At 42.7% G+C, this 16,865-nt stretch overlaps 1 protein-coding gene across 7 annotated transcripts in view; it reads right to left on the bottom strand.

The window, feature by feature from the left end:
- Positions 1–9,984: 9,984 nt before the first annotated feature.
- The window catches only part of SH3D19 (SH3 domain containing 19), a 235,186-nt gene continuing 228,305 nt past the window's right edge, over positions 9,985–16,865 (bottom strand). For all 7 annotated transcript variants that reach the window (XM_077279316.1, XM_077279315.1, XM_077279313.1 and 4 more), the window contains exon 21: positions 9,985–11,850. In XM_077279316.1, the coding sequence (XP_077135431.1) occupies positions 11,743–11,850 (108 nt within the window). In that variant the 3' untranslated portion in view covers positions 9,985–11,742. The remainder of the gene's footprint in view (positions 11,851–16,865) is intronic.

Here is a 16,865-nt window from a genome sequence, read left to right on the forward strand (position 1 = left end):
CTAAACATCGTTGTTTCACAATATTTGGTTGTTCAATTGTTCTCCAATCTGGAGTAGAGGATTTAAATTTTTCTCTGATTTTCGGATCTAGCCCCTCTATTAATTGTTTTGTAAAAAGTCTCCTTACTGAAGCATCAGTCAAATCCAATCCTTCATCCCTAAAGCTATTTTCTAGTTCTTGACTATATTCTTCAATACTTTGCCCACATTTCTGCATAATCACACCTGTAGACCCCCTTTCCCTCTGTTTTCCTCTCATGAAAATTATTAATGCCTCTGTGAACTGGGTACCTGATGCTTCTGTCTGTAAGGCACCCCCTTCTGCCACTGGTCTATTGGGCTGTAGGTGTGTCAATAATTCCTGAAAAAAGTCCGGGGGACATTTTCATTTTTCCCTTCCCCATGATCCATTTGGAAGTATCTGGATCGTACTTCCAATTCTCCTCTTTAGCTGTTTTTGAGACCTCTATCATACAGTGTATGATTTCTTCCCACCCATTGTCTTTGATAATTCCACCTCGTTCTTTACCCAGTCTTTCCCATTCTGTACTGAACATAAGTGCTTCTGAAATTCCCAATTTTTCTCTTACCCTCCTAATCTGCCTTCTGACTATCTTTCCACATCTTTCCTGTATGATATCTGCTGCTTCCACTTGTCCTAAGACGGTTTTTGTCTGTTTATTTCCCATTTTTCTTTTCAATATTAGCTATGACTACCCTAGGTGACGTTTGGACAATCACTTACTCTATGGTGATGTCTCGTTGCCTTCTCTCCTAGGGAGCTAAAATATTGAAGGACTTGTCTGCTCCGTTTCTTCTAATATGCAGGACGTACTTAAGTGCTATTATGCACACAAACAGACCCAGCAACACCATACAGATCACAAAACTTTCTGTGTCAGTTAGCATACTTGTCCCAGGCTCATGAAAACCCGCGTCCTGGGCTCATTCTATCAAACCTTATCCAGAAATGAAGGAGGTTAAGCACTTAATAAGAGTCAAGCATGGGCGGAGAAGAAGAACGCAACCACATGACCCAGTTAGGCTGACTTCCATGTATAAGGCTTATACCCCAACTATTTCGGCTTATTTTTCTACGCACTTTTGCTCTTCTTTCACAACATACCACAACCTTCACACTGTTCACACACTGCCAGGGACAGGACTCATAAGTCTATACAATATGGTAACCCGAGTTTTATAGGTATCTACTCACTACTAGACTAACCCAGCGTGACACGGCTCATAGAGATCTTTCGGATAATACAGGGCAGATAAAAGAGAACTAATAATGTCTCTTACCTGGCCAGGTTTTTCAGTTCATTTGCCGTCCATTATCCCAGATCTCCGTTGTCCGTATCCGCAGGTAAATCTCGAGCAAATACTCTTATCTCAGGTCCCTGTTCGGTGCGCCAAAGAAATGTTAAGTCCTTCTCAGTCCCTGGCTTACTGGAGGTAAGCTTCCAGGTAAATGACACGCAAACAAAGTATTGTGTGATCATATACAGGGGAAGCTCAGGAGCGCGTCTGACTCTCTGGGCTTTACCCCTCCTTTATAAAGAAAAAGAGTTATGCATTTACAGACATGCGCACAAGCGCTCATTATTTCACATTCTCTTACAAAGCTTATCTATACTGTGAAATTTACAACCTCTAGTATGTAGGTAAAAGGCTATAATAACAGAAGGAATGCGTGCATAAAAAGGAAATGTCAACTTGCTCAAGTTTCTTGCTGATAAGCCAGACGTCTCAAGAGAAAGATACAATGGATTCTTTCAGTCTAATCTCTACAAAGCTGTCTAGCAGCCATAAATCATGCAGCTGAGGCGACAAAAACTAAATCTCCGAGCAGTAACAAATACTCGGAGATCACCCGAGCATGCTCGGGGAGACCCGAGCAACGAGTATATTCGCTAATCACTAGTGCTTACGCCCCATGAAAGAGCAACACCGCGAGCATCTTCGGTATTGCTCACTGGCTGGAGGAACTCCGCATCCGCCTGTATGTCCTGATTAGTCTGTTCTGAGCAGACCCGGCGAAAGGACACTAAAGCCCATTGTGACGCCACTGTAAGTAAATGCGCACGCATCACAATATATGTTAGATGCCAAGAGATACAAGTCCTATAGTTGGGTATATTGACTTTACGGACCATGTTCTATTGCAGTTCAGTGACTGAATATTCTATGTTACTCTGGTGCTGGCAGAGCATGCATGGTACCCCAAACAAGACTTCCGCTGTATCTGGAACAACACTCTTGGTGCATGATTTACATCTGCATACAAAACGCTGCATTCTACATTACAAGCACAGTGAATAGGATTTAAAGATGTGGCACCTCTAATCCACACTGCTGAAAAAAAGAGAACACTAAAATACTGCATCCTAGATATCATTGAAGGCAATATTCCAGTTGCAAATCTTTATTCATTACATAGTGGAATGTGTTGAGAACAATAAAACATAAAAATGATCAATGTAAATCAAAATTAATATGCCATGGATGTCTGGATTTGGAATGATACTCAAAATCAAAGTGCAACATCAAATTACAGGCTGATCCAACTTCAGTGGAAATGCTCCAAGACAAAGAAATGATGCTCGTTAATGTTTGGTCTCCACGTGCCTGTATGACCTCCCTACAATGCCTGGGTATGGTCCTGATGATGCAGTGGATGTTCTCCTGAGAGATCGCCCAGACCTGGATTAAAGCATCAGTCAACTCCTGGTCAGTCTGTGGTGCTGGTGGATGGAACCAGATGTGATGTTCCAGATGTGTTCTTTTGGATTCAGGTCAGGGGAATGGACGGGCCAGTCCATAGCATTAATGCCTTCATCATGCAAGAACTGCTGAAACACTTCAGCCACTTGAGTCCCAGCATTGTCGTGCATCGGAAGCAGAGGCGTAGCTAGGGCTTTGGTTCGGGGGGGCTGGTGAAACTTCTGAGTGGGCCCCTAACCAGGTAACCTTGATTAAAACTCGATGACACGCCCTAATAGTGGAGAACCTCAGCAGATGACAGATGTTACTGAAGATAATCTCTATATAAAGACCAATATGGATATTACCGCCATATGGTCAGTGGTAGATACCAGCCCTACAGAACATGTAAGAGATCACAGCACAGTTACAGATAATGACTTACCGCTGACGTTCTTTCTGATGGAATCATTAATTTTTCCCGTCTTTTCCATCTGGCCCAGACCGACATGACAACTTCTTCCAGCTACAACTCGTCTGCAGAGAATACAACAAAGACACGATTCACTTCTCATATTTCAGCCCCATCACCATAACCTGCACAAACTCCTCATCCTGCTTATACCCCAATATTGAGCCGCTGCTGCCGTATGTGTCCCCATTACTGCACCTGATACCCCGATACTGAGCTGCTGCTGCCGTATGTGTCCCTATTACTGCACCTGATACCCCAATACTGAGCCGCTGCTGCCGTATGTGTCCCTATTACTGCCCGATACCCCAATACTGAGCCGCTGCTGCCATATGTCCCTATTATTGCACCTCATACCCCAATACTGAGCCGCTGCTGCCATACGTGACCCTATTACTGCACCTGATACCCCAATACTGAGCCGCTGCTGCCGTATGTGTCCCTATTACTGCCCTGATACCCCAATACTGAGCCGCTGCTGCTGTATGTCCCTATTATTGCACCTCATACCCCAATACTGAGCCGCTGCTGCCATATGTGACCCTATTACTCCACCTGATACCCCTGTACAGCTCCCCTATACACAGCATGGTGCTCTCTTATACACAGTATAATGCCCCCTCACTGTATAGTACCACCCACACAGTATACTGACTCCTTAGTAGTCCCCAAACTGTTTGATGGCTCCAACAATGTATAATGACCCCCACACTGTAATCTCCATACTGTATGATGGCCCCCTAGATAGCCTCCATATACAGTAGCATAATGCACCAAATAGTTCACAATATAATATAATGCACTGACCATAGGCAGACTCTATAGCATAAGGCAGCCCCCATAGGCAGACACTGTAATAAGGCATCCCCATATAGGCAGACCCTGTAATAAGGCAGTACACCATAGGCAGACTCTGTAGTATAAGGCAGCACCCCCATAGGCAGACCCTGTAATAAGGCAGCATCTCCATAGGCAGACCCTATAATAAGGCGGCAGACCCTGTAATAATGTAGCACCTCCATAGTCAGACTCTGTAATAAGGCAGCCCCCATAGTCACACCCTGTAATAAGGCAGCACCCCCATAGGCAGACCTTGTAATAAGGCAGCTCCCATAGTCAGACCCTGTAATAAGGCAGCATCCCCATAGTCAGACCCTGTAATAAGGCAGCCCCCATAGTCAGACCCTGTAATAAGGCAGCCCCCCATAGGCAGAACCTGTAATAAGGCGGCAGATCTCAATAGGCAGACCCTGTAATACGGAGGCAGATCCCCATCGGCAGACCCTGTAATAAGGCAGCAGCACCCATAAAAAATACTCACCTCTCTTCTTTCTAGTTCCATAACTGCTCCCACTGATCTGACAGCGGGCGCCGGTCAGTGACGTCATTGCGCCCGCTGTCAGTGTCAGCGACGTCTGCCCGCACCCTCTGCCCCCCCGGCAGCTATGCTACTGATCGGAAGGAGCCCAGGGCCCACTGCCACTGCATATGGTCTCACAACACAAGGCTCTCATCTCGGTATCTAATGGCAGTCAGGGTACTTTTGGCTAGCACATGGAGGGCTACTGACCTACTGTCAAACCGGTCATGCTGGAGGATATTTGCAGGCAGTAGAACATTCTCCATGGCGTCTCCAGACTCTTTCACATGTGCTCAATGTGAACCTGTTCTCATTTGTGAAGAGCACAGAGTGCCAATGTAAGCTCAACACTAGAGCTGAGCGAATTTGCTCGAGTCCCTGCATATTCAGCAAGCTATAGCGCTTGCCGAATAAGCTGCAGAGGGAACCCGGCTTCCTGGATAGTGTTGGCTGATCAGCTGTTCGGCTCCGCAGCTGCAAGTGTCGCGGCTGTGTGACAGTCACGACACATGCATGGAGATCCTATTTGTTGGGCTGTCCATGCATGTGTCATGCCTGTCACACAGCCATGGTACATGCAGCTGCGGAGCTGAACAGCTGATCAGTCGGTGCGATCCAGGAAGCCAGGTTCCCTCTGCAGCTTATTCGGTAAGCGCTATAGCTTGCAGAATAAGGAGGGACCTGAACAAATTCACTCAACTCTACTCAACACCCACTTTTGGATGTCAGGCCCTCATGGAATCTGTTTCTGACAGTTTGAGCAAACACATGGATGTTAGTAGCCTGCTGAAGGTCATTTTACAGGGCTGCAACACTGTTCCTCCTTGCAAAAAGGAGATAGCGGTCCTGCTGCTGGATTGGCACCCTTCATGTCTCCTGGTACTGTATCTGCTCCATGCTCTGGACACTGTGCTGATAGACACAGCTGTCCTTCTTGCCACAGCTTGCATTGATGTGCCATCCTGGATTAGCTGCACTACCTGAGCAACTTATGTGGGTTGTAGACACCGCCTCATGTTACTGTACAGTACCTCTAGGGGTGAGAACAATGACAAAATGCAAAGGGGAACAAAACAACAGCCAAAAAGGAGGAGTACAGAGATATGGTCTGTGGTTACCCCCTGCAGAACTACTCCTTTATAGGGGTTGTCTTGCTTATCATTTCTGCTAATGATGAGCGAATGTGCTCTGATAACATCTTATCCGAGCATGCTCTGGTGTTATCTACAACCCCTAGCAAAAATTATGGAATCACCGGTCTTGGAGGATATTCATTCAGTTGTTTAATTTTGTAGAAAAAAAGCAGATCACAGACATGGCACAAAACTAAAGTCATTTCAAATGGCAACTTTCTGGCTTTAAGAAACACTAAAAGAAATCAAGAACAAAAGATGTGGTAGTCAGTAATGGTTACTTTTTTAACCAAGCATAGGGAAAAAATTATGGAATCACTCAATTCTGAGGAAAAAAGTATGGAATTACCCTGTAAGTTTTCATACGCAAAAATAACACCTGCATCAAATTAGATCTGCTCGTTAGTCTGAATCTAAAAAGGAGTGATCACACCTTGGAGAGCTGTTGCACCAAGTGGACTGACATGAATCATGGCTCCAACAGGAGAGATGTCAATTGAAACAAAGGAGAGGATTATCAAACTCTTAAAAGAGGGTAAATCATCACACAATGATGCAAAAGATGTTGGTTGTTCACAGTCAGCTGTGTCTAAAATCTGGACCAAACACAAACAACATGGGAAGGTTGTTAAAGGCAAACATACTGGTAGACCAAGGAAGATACCAAAGCATCAAGACCAGAAACTTAAAGCAATATGTCTCAAAAACAGGAAATGGACAACAAAACAAATGAGGAACGAATGGGTGGAAACTGGAGTCAACGTCTGTGACCGAACTGTAAGAATCCGCCTAAAGGAAATGGGATTTACATACAGAAAAGCTAAACGAAAGCCATCATTAACACCTAAACAGAAAAAAACTAGGTTACAATGGGCTAAGGAAAAGCAATCGTGGACTGTGGATGACTGGATGAAAATCATATTCAGTGATGGAATAACGAATCTGCATTGGGCAAGGTGATGATACTGGAACTTTTGTTTGGTGCCGTTCCAATGAGATTTATAAAGATGATGCCTGAAGAGAACATGCAAATTTCCACAGTCATTGATGATATGGGGCTGCATGTCAGGTAAAGGCACTGGGGAGATGACTGTTATTACATCTTCAATAAATGCACACGTTTATGTTGATATTTTGGACACTTTTTCTTATCCCATCAATTGAAAGGATGTTTGGGGATAATGAAATTATTTTTCAAGATGATAATGCATCCTGCCATAGAGCAAAAACTGTGAAAACATTCCTTGAAAAAAGACACATAAGGTCAATGTCATGGCCTGCAAGTAGTCGGGATCTCAATCCAATTGAAAATCTTTGGTGGAAGTTGGCGAAAATGGTCCATGACAAGGCTCCAACCTGCAAAGCTAATCTGGCAACAGCAATCAGAGAAAGTTGGAGTCAGATTGATGAAGAGTACTGTTTGACACTCATTAAGTCCATGCCTCAGAGACTGCAAGCTGTTATAAAAGCCAGAGGTGGTGCAACAAAATACTAATGATGTGTTGGAGTGTTTTTTTATTTGTTTGTTTTTCATGATTCCATAAATTTTTCCCTCAGAATTGAGTGACTCCATAATTTTTCCCCAATGCTTGGTTAAAAAAAGTAACCATTACTGACTACCACATTATTTGTTCTTGATTTCTGTTAGTGTTTCTTAAAGCCAGAGCGATGCCATTTGAAATGACTTTAGTTTTGTGCCATGTCTGTGATCTGCTTTTTTTTCTACAAAATTAAACAACTGAATGAACATCCTCCAAGGCCGGTGATTCCATAATATTTGCCAGGGGTTGTAACATATGACCACTCCCAGATGCTTGGATTGGAGTCCCCGCGGATGCATGATTTGCGGCTGTTCGGCAATCCCCACGTGTTGAGGCTAACAGCCGCATATCACGCAGCCACAGGGACTCAAACAGAATGTACCAGTACTCCTAGATGCTCGGATAAACCCGAGCATGCTCAGATAAGATGTTATCTGAGCATGCTCACAGATCACTAATTTCTACCTGTTGTCTGTTCTATTTGCACAACACCAGGAGAAATTGATTCACAATCAGTGTTACTTCATGACTGGGCAGGTTGAGTTCACAGAAGTGTGACCGACTTGGAGTTACATTATGTTAAGTGTTCCCTTTATTTTTGTGAGCAGTGTATACTGTATTTGAGCTTTCTTTTAATCAGTACCATTATCCTGGCACTGGGTGTCTGCAAAGAAGACTGAATTGTAGAAAAAAATAGTTTCTAGTATCTGCCCTGTATATAGCACAGTATTTTATGTCCCTTGTCCTCATTTAATGTCCCTGAGGCTAAAAAAGTCTGCAGTAGGTCATGAGGTACAGCTGCATTTACAGTGTAAGATATTCATGAATGAGTGTTCTTAAATATGTACGTTACATTGCAGTGTAAGCAGGCTGCCAATCACCTGAGCAAAATGCCCGTTCGTGTGAAATGTTCTCTTGCGCAGCGCAAAAGAACCCAATAACATTGTTCTCGTTTGTATACAGAGGACTTCCGAGAACCTTGTTCAGTGCACATGGACTGCCAATCTATTAAAGACTGAAAATCCCTTGCCTTAGGTGGGCATTTTGCTTCTAATAATGGGTTTATTCAACGTATCGTAAAATTATCTGGCAGCATGATTTGCAGCTCAGCTCAAATACGGCGATACCAAACTTCATTTAAAAAAAAAATCTTCACTTCGTAAAAATGTACTTTGTTTTTCCATTTTCTGAGACCCCCAAAATTAAATGAACTATTTAACATTCTTCTTTTTAGATTTGTCCCCCTGGTGGACCTAAACCTGAAATAGTTGATTGCTTGCACAATATACAGCACTGCTTCACAGGAGCATCAAGATGGCAGTTAGTGGCCTTCAGGAGGTAAGTCATGGGACCCTGCAATTGTGTCATTGGGGCAGTGGGTGTCTGAGCGGTCCCCCTCAGAAATTGTCAGCGACATCCACTAAGTGGTTAAAGTACCACTCCACTGTTTATCTTTTCAGTGTTAAAGTGGCGCTTTAAATGTAAGCCCTCTGCCCCGTTCTTATATTCACCTTCCGGCGGGTTCACCTTTTAACGACACTGCTCCGGTTCATTGGTGCCATCTTGTGCCCATAGCTTCTAACTTCCAGCCAGTCAGGAGCCATGTCACAAGAGCTCAATGTAAGGCTATGAGAGCCAGAATGAGGCCAGAGCCAGACTTTTCATAGATTTGTATTGAAAAGTGACCTCCGGCACACTCCATGAAACACTGGAGCTGCCGGCAGGTCACTTTTCGTTTGAAACAGACAAGAGTGACGATGGAAAGGGATGAAGGCGGTGGCAGGGACTTATGACAGGGAAGGAGAATTACACTTAAAGCACCACTCCAGCTGTGTATTAAAAAAAGAAAATGCATTAGTGGTGCTTTAATGATTGGAACTAGCTTTGATGGTCATTTCTAGAGGCCTTTACGGGCCGTGCATGGAGTGAGCTTGGCTCATGAGTACACTTGATGCATATGATGTACATCCAACATATTCGGAAGGAGTGCAAGTTATTTTGCAGTTATTGGCTTGCATCCTTGAACTATGGTTTTGGAGTAGAGGTATAAAAGGGTATATCCTATTTATGGCATAACCACAAAACAGAATATTTCCAGAAAAGCTGTCATTTGTTCTGACTTGAGAGAAGAGGTGGCTCTCTCCATTAACTGCTGTGGGAGTTCCAAAAAGATCTGTGCTAACTTCACTTCTGTCGCAGGCTTGAGCATTTTGGACAAAACAGCAGCTAAAACCTCATTTAGTCTTTTTAATCTGGTCAAGATGCAACTATGCCTTATATTGGTGGGGAAAATAGGGCTTCACTAGTTGTGGGGCGCATTTAACAGAGGTGCCCCTGGGGAAGATCGGGTTGTCAGTACATGTGGGGTGCACTTTCCAGAAGTGTTGGATAACCAGCCTCATCTCCCAATATGCTCATACCTAATAGGCTAATAAGCTTTGTGTGCATTTCTAATACCATGGATGATACAGTAGGTGTGTGAGTGGATCACTAGTATTTTGTGCCTACCTCTATCATATACTATTGTGGGCTCTGTATCCTACAGTGAACCGATGCTTTAACCATGTATTGGCTTTTTTAGCAGTGATGTGTTGCAGACTTTTTGCCAAGTGCATTTTATCTACCAAAACCTTTAAACATTTACTTGCCAGCATCAAAATCTTGTAAATTTCATGAAAACAGTATGTTGCCATTATGACATCTTTTTATACCAAGAAGAATTTTGATTGCATGAATTCTGGCATAACCCATCAAGCTATCCCAAAAAATAGGCTTATATTATAAATTATTTTTTATTACATAACATTCCAGTAATGCATATTTGCCCAATAAACGATTCTAAACAAATAGTCTCCTATTGATATACGGATCTCCGATGTTCACTGGGCTTTCACCAAGGCATAGTTCATTCACCACTTCCATCTGTTACAATCTCAGAGTCTTGAGACAGCAGTCATGATCCTTAAAGTGCATTGCTGATTTCTGACACATGGGGTCTTAGATAAAAACACTAGTGTGGGAAAAGAACATGATTTGGGCAGTTGACTATAGCAACCATTGTGTAAAGGCTGAACATTTTCATTTTGTCAGCACTAGTTTCTACATGTGGCCCATCATGACTGAGGATAGGCAGTTACTGCATTATTTTACTGCAATAAAGAGATGCAGTAATTAACCATAAGAATAGGAGACATTGAAATAATTTCTTCCAAATACCTTGAATCGACAACTTAAGTAAAAGACATTCGGTTCTGAAGTGGTGTTTTAAGTGCAACTCCATACACTCACCATGTCTCACCATGACACATAACAGTTAACATTGGCATGTTTGACCAGCATAGAAAAAGAAGCAGTCTTCATAAAAAGTAGGATTGTATACAGTGTCTAAAGGAATGATTAGAAAGAGATCCATTGAGTTTACCCTGTATACGGGCATTCAAAGTTCATTGAAACTTTTTTCCATACTGGAAAGTTCTGTTGCCGCCTCTTACATCACTTTGTCATAACCTAGTGGGCCAGTGGACTGATGGGGTTATGGAAAATAATGTCAAATTATGTTAGTCAGAGTAAAGAAAAGAAGAACCATCATAAAGAAAGGTTTGTCAATTTTGTACCATTTAGACTTTGAATCGATTTCCATGATGGGTTGTGAGTTGTTCTAGAAGTTCTCTTCTCAGTTCCATTCAGAGGCGATCATTTCTTTAGCTCTTGGCAGGGTTGAACAAGGACAATGATGTTGGCTCATGCAAGGCTCAGATGTCCACTCTACCATACAGGGCTAGTAAGCGGAACATTAGCGAAGATTGAACAGAAGTAAATGGACAATATATGTTAAGTACACAAAATGGAGTAGAGAAACCATTTATCAAACCAAAACCAGTAAACTGTCAACTTGTACACATGAACGGAAACCAACATTGTAGTGATGGAAGGAGAGGTCATCATTCAGAATAACGCATGTTGCTGTAATGTACACAGGCACTAAATGGATTGCAGATACTACAAGCCCTGAACATCCTGGCCTCGTGGAAATGTATCATTTTTTTCCCGTAGAATGCCAGGGCCTGGTCGGCCAGGGTGGATTACTGGCCATATGATGATTGCTTCAGGAAAAACAAACCCTATAGCACATTACACATAGCAGACTCCCAGTGCAATGCTGAAGTTGGAGAAATGTGTGTCCTTCCTCCGCAGGCTAGGCCAAAAGTAAGGTAGATCAGAAGTTGCAGTTTCTTGGCCGGTGAAATCAAGGACATTATTCTGTAAGCCCTTTACAATGCTACATGGCCTGTAATATGCATTTAACATTTCTGGCTGGACTTGATGGGATTCGTACAGAACAAGCAGGTAAACAGCGCATACAGAAACTAGAACAAAACATCTTATCTAAAATTAAAAAAAAAAAAAAAATTACACAAAAAAAAAACATAGTGCAAAAATCTCACACATTATATCTATATAAAAAGTTCAGTTGGCACCAAAGGTGATAGTCTGTTTTGTGAGAGGGTACAATGCAATGTCCGCTGTATACTGCTAACACTTCTGAACAAAGTTCTTTGGAAATATCCCAGTTTTCCCGCACAGCTCACCACTCATCCATTCATTATCCACTGATTCCAGCGCAGAGATTACATCACCAGCCTGTAACGAAGAAACAAGACATAGCAAATTCATATAAAGCTGTATAATATCCGTAATATTGATGCAATACAGAATGTCTCTTCTTAAATGCTTACAATAGCAAAGCGCTTGTAAATCAAGCAAATTTGCAATCTACCGCTTATTAAAAATCATCTTTGTTCAAGAATGGAAGGATTTTTAATTTTCATGTGCATTGCTAATTGCCTAGGTTACCAGCCACTTCTGCTGTTTATCATAGTGGCCTAGATAGGCAAGGAGCACGCAAACTTGTGATCTGCAGCTAAACAGATCGCTAGCAGCATTGGAGAGCAGCTGAAATGCCTTTGGTCTGAATTGTTAATTAGTGATGAGCAAGGTCCTCGTTGCTCAGGTTTTCCCGAGCATGCTCGGGTGGTCTCCGAGTATTTGTAACTGCTCGGAGATTTAGTTTTTATTGATACAGCTGCATGATTTCGGCTGCTAGCCAGCCTGAGTACATGTGGGGGTTGTCTGGTTGCTAGGGAATCCCCACATGTGTTCAAGCTATCAGCTGTAAATCATGCAGCTGAGGCAACAAAAACTAAATCTCCGAGCACTTACAAATACTCAGAGATCACCTGAGCAACGAGTATACTCGCTAATCACTATTGTTAATCAATTAGGAATGCACAGTCTTGCTAAAGCAGAGAAACTGTGCAGAACTTCAGAAAACCCTTTTAAAGAAGTTTTTAGTTCAACATTAAAGGACTTGTCCGGCCTTAGGGTACAAGCCTGCAGTCACTCTATGTGAATGCAGACTTGCGAATCCTTACATCGCGCGGACTAAGGATTCTGTGAGGAGCGGGCGCTCATGTGTCCGGAAGTACGCAAATTGAATACTTATGGCCACACTTGACTACGCATGTGCAGCCTTGCTCAATACATCAAGCAAGGCTGCGGACGTCTATAGTCAGTATAAGACTGCATGTATGCAAATTGCATAATTGCGGTCACATGCCTGCCGCGCTTTGAGGGTATGTGCACACGCTGCGGATTTTGCTGCGGATCCACAGCAGTTTTCCCAAAGTTTACAGTACCATGTAAACCTATGGGAAAAAAAAAACGCTGTGCACATGCTGCGGAAAAATCAGCGCGGAAACGCAGCGGATTATTTTCCGCAGCATGTCAATTCTTTCTGGATTCCGCAGCGGTTTCCAACATGCAACAATAGGAAAGTGCAGTTGAAAACCCGCAGGGGAATCCGCAGAAGAAACCGCGATGAAATCCGCAGTGAAAACCGCAGTGGTTTTGCACTGCGGATTTTCCAAATTCGCTGCGGAAAAATCCGCAGCAGAATCCGCAACGTGTGCACATACCCTAAGGCTATGTTCACACGGTGCGTTTTTTGGTGCGGATCCGGAGCGGAATTTCAGCTGCGGATCCGCATCCGTTTTCCATGTAGGTTACAGTACAATGTAACCCAATGGAAAACAAAATCCGCTGTGCCGACGATCCTTTTTTCCCCAGGAAAATCCGCGCGGATTTGCCTGCGGAAAAAAGAAGTACCATGTCAATTCTTTCTCCGGATTCCGCTGCGGGTTTCCAGCAGCACCAATAGGAAACTGCATTTGGAAACCCGCAGTGGAATCCGCAGAAGAAAAAGGATCAAAATCCGCAGCTAAAAACAGCGCTGAATTTTAGCTGCGGATTTTCAAAACAGGACAGGAAAAAAAACTGATGAAAAAACTGAACGTGTGAACGTAGCCTAAGTGTTCACAAGTCTGCAGTCACAAAGTGAATGCAAACTTGTACCCTTAGACAGACAACCACTTGAATGGGAATCAGTCAGCAGGTAGAGCAACGCTGAATCCAATGATATATCACTTAAATTATTGGGTGCAGCTGTTCTGACACAATCAGAGCTTTTAGATTTAGAATGAAGCAGAGCTGATTAGATTTAGAATGAAGCAGAGCTGAGAAAGCTAACTCCACCCACTCCAGGCTCTCCATGTACAAAGTCCATAGACAGGGAGGTGCCTAGTAGCCGGACTAGTCTGGTAATGTTTGTCTCTTAGTGATAAATCCTTCACAGTAAACAAGAGCACACAGTTTGATAAGTGACAAATCCCTGAATTCTGTGTTTCAGCCTCTATCACCTGCTATCTTCAGATTACATAGCAAAAACCTGCTGACAGATTTCCTTTAATTATGCTTGCTTATTCTGATATTCTGAAGATGTTCACTTGACTGGTATGTGGACATGCTCTGTAAAATCTGAAAGAGGGCAGGGCTGGGAGAGGAGATAGATCAATCGTACAGTTCACAATGTGTTCTATCTACAATTGTGTGAAAAAGTTTGCCCTCTTCCTGATTCACTATTCTTTTGCAAATTTGTTTGGTGATCTGAAACAAATGTGTGACAAATCTGTCTAATATTTAAAGATATCACAAAATGCAGTTTTTAAATTAAAGTCTTTATCATTAAGGGAAAAGGAAATTCAAACCTACAGGGGCCTTGTGTGAAAAGTGATTGCCCCTAAGAGTATGTGCACACGATGCAGATTTGGCCCTGAGGATCCGCAGCAGTTTTCCATGCGGTGTGCAGTACCATGTAAATCTATGGAAAACAAAACCCGCTGTTCCCATGCTGCGTAAAATTCAGAGCAGAAACACAGTTTATTTTCCGCAGCATGTCAGTTCTTTGTGCGGAAGCGCAGCGTTTCTGCACCCATGACTATATACTGAGTAAGGCAAATCCGCACATCAAAAAACGCAAGACAATCCGCAAAATATCCACATGTAATCCGCATCAATTCCGCAACCATTTTGGTCTGTGTTTTCTGTGCGGAAAAAAATGCAGCCAAATCTGCAACGTGTGCACATACCCTAAAGCTAATAACTGGTTGGGCCACCCTTAGCAGCAACAGCTGTCATCAAGTGTTTGTGATGAATGACACTGAGTCTTTTGCAACGCTCTGGAGGAATTTTGGTCCACTTCTTTTTGCAGAATTGTAATTCAGCTACATTGGAAGGTTTCAGAGCATGAACCGCTTTTTAAGGTCATGCCACAGCATTTCAAATCAGATTAAGGTGAGGACTTTGACCAGGCCACTCCAAAGTCTTAATGTTGTTTTTCTTAAGCCACTCAGGAGGTAAATTTGTTGGTGTGTTTTGGATCATTGTCCTACTGCATAACCCAAGTGCGCTTCAGCTTGAGGTCACAAGCAGATAGCCGGACATTCTCCTTCAGGATTTTTTGGTAGTCAGCAGAATTCATGGCTCCATTTACCACAGCAAGTCTTCCAGGTTCTGAAGTGGCAAAACAGGCCTAGACCATCACACTACTACCACCACCATATTTTACTCTTAGTATGATGTTCCTTTTCTGAAATGCTGTGTTAGTTCTATGCCAGATGTAATGGGACATACACTTTCCAAAAACTTCAACTTTTGTCTCGTCAGTCCACAGAGTATTCTCCCAAAAATCTTGGGGAGTATCAAGAGATTTCCTGTCAAAACTGATACGAGCATTTATGTTCTTATTGCTCAGCAGTGGTTTTCGTCTCGGAACTCTGCCATGCAGGCCGTTTTTGCCCAGTCACTTTCTTATGATGGAGTCATGAACACTGACCTTATCTGAGGCAAGTGAGTCCTGCAGTTCTTTGGATGTAGTTATGGGGTCTTTTGGGACTTCTTGGATGAGTTGCTGCTGTGCTCTTGGGGTAATTTTGGTCGGCGGGCTACTCCTGGGAAGGTTCACCCACTGTTCCATGTTTTTGCCATTTGTGGATAATGGCTCTAACCATGGTTCGCTGGAGTCCCAAAGATTTAGAAATAGCTTTATATCCTTTTCCAGACTGATTGAGCTTAATTACTTTGTTTCTCATTTGTTACCGAATTTCTTTGGATCGCAGCATGATGTCTAGCTTTTGAGGACTTTTGGTCTACTTCACTTTGTCAGGCAGATCCTATTTAAGTGATTTCTTCATCTAGAACATGTGTGGCAGTAATCAGGCCTGCGTATAGCTAGGGAATTTGAACTCAGATTCCCAAAGATGTAAGAAACCACAGTAAATGTATGTATTGGGGTGGGGCAATCACTTTTTCACTCATGGTCCTGTAGGATTGGATTTATTTTTCCTTTAATAATAACGACATTCATTTAAAAACTGCATTTTGTGTTTACTTGTGTTATCTTTGTCTAATAATTAAACTGGTTTGGTGATCTGAAACATTTAAGTCTGACAAACATGCAACAGAATAGGAAATCAGAAAGGTGGCAAACTCCTTTTCACGCAACTGTATCTATATATACACACACACACACACATTTATTTTATTCATTTATATAATGCCATTAATTCCACAGCGCTTTACAGACATTATCATATCTGTCCCCATTAGGGCTCACAATCTAGATTCCTTATCAGTATGTCTTTGGAGTGTGGGAGGAAACCCACGCAAAATGGGGAGAACATACAAACTCCTTGCAGATGTTGTCCTTGGAGGAATTTGAACCCAGGACCCCGAGCTGCAATGCTAACCACTGAGACATACATACATACACCGTAGGGAAAATAAGTATTTGAAACACAGCAGATTTTGCAAGTTTTCCCATCTACAAAGAATGGAGAGGTCTATAATTTTTAATCGCAGGTACACTTCAATTGTGAGCGACAGAATCTTAAAACAAATCCAGAAAATCACACTGTATTTTATTGCATGAAATAAGCATTTAATACAGTAGAAAAACAGTAACCTTTGTTTGCAATTGCAGAGGTCAGACACTTCCTGTAGTTCTTGACCAAGTTTGCACACACTGCAGTAGAGATTTGGGCCCACTCCTCCATACAGATCTTCTCCGCATCTTTCAGGTTTCAGGGATGTCACTTGGCAACATTGAGTTTAAGCTCCCTCCACAGATTTTCATTCCAGGACTCCTGAATTTCCGCCTTTGGTGAGCATTCCACCCCCAGGGCTATGTAGTTTGACACAATGTGGGTGATATAAAGTATGGGGTGAACGGTTATGCTGCCTACATGTAATGCTGATGCTGC

Source organism: Ranitomeya variabilis, chromosome 1, assembly GCF_051348905.1.
Source record: "Ranitomeya variabilis isolate aRanVar5 chromosome 1, aRanVar5.hap1, whole genome shotgun sequence".
Classification (NCBI taxonomy): Eukaryota; Metazoa; Chordata; class Amphibia; order Anura; family Dendrobatidae; genus Ranitomeya; species Ranitomeya variabilis.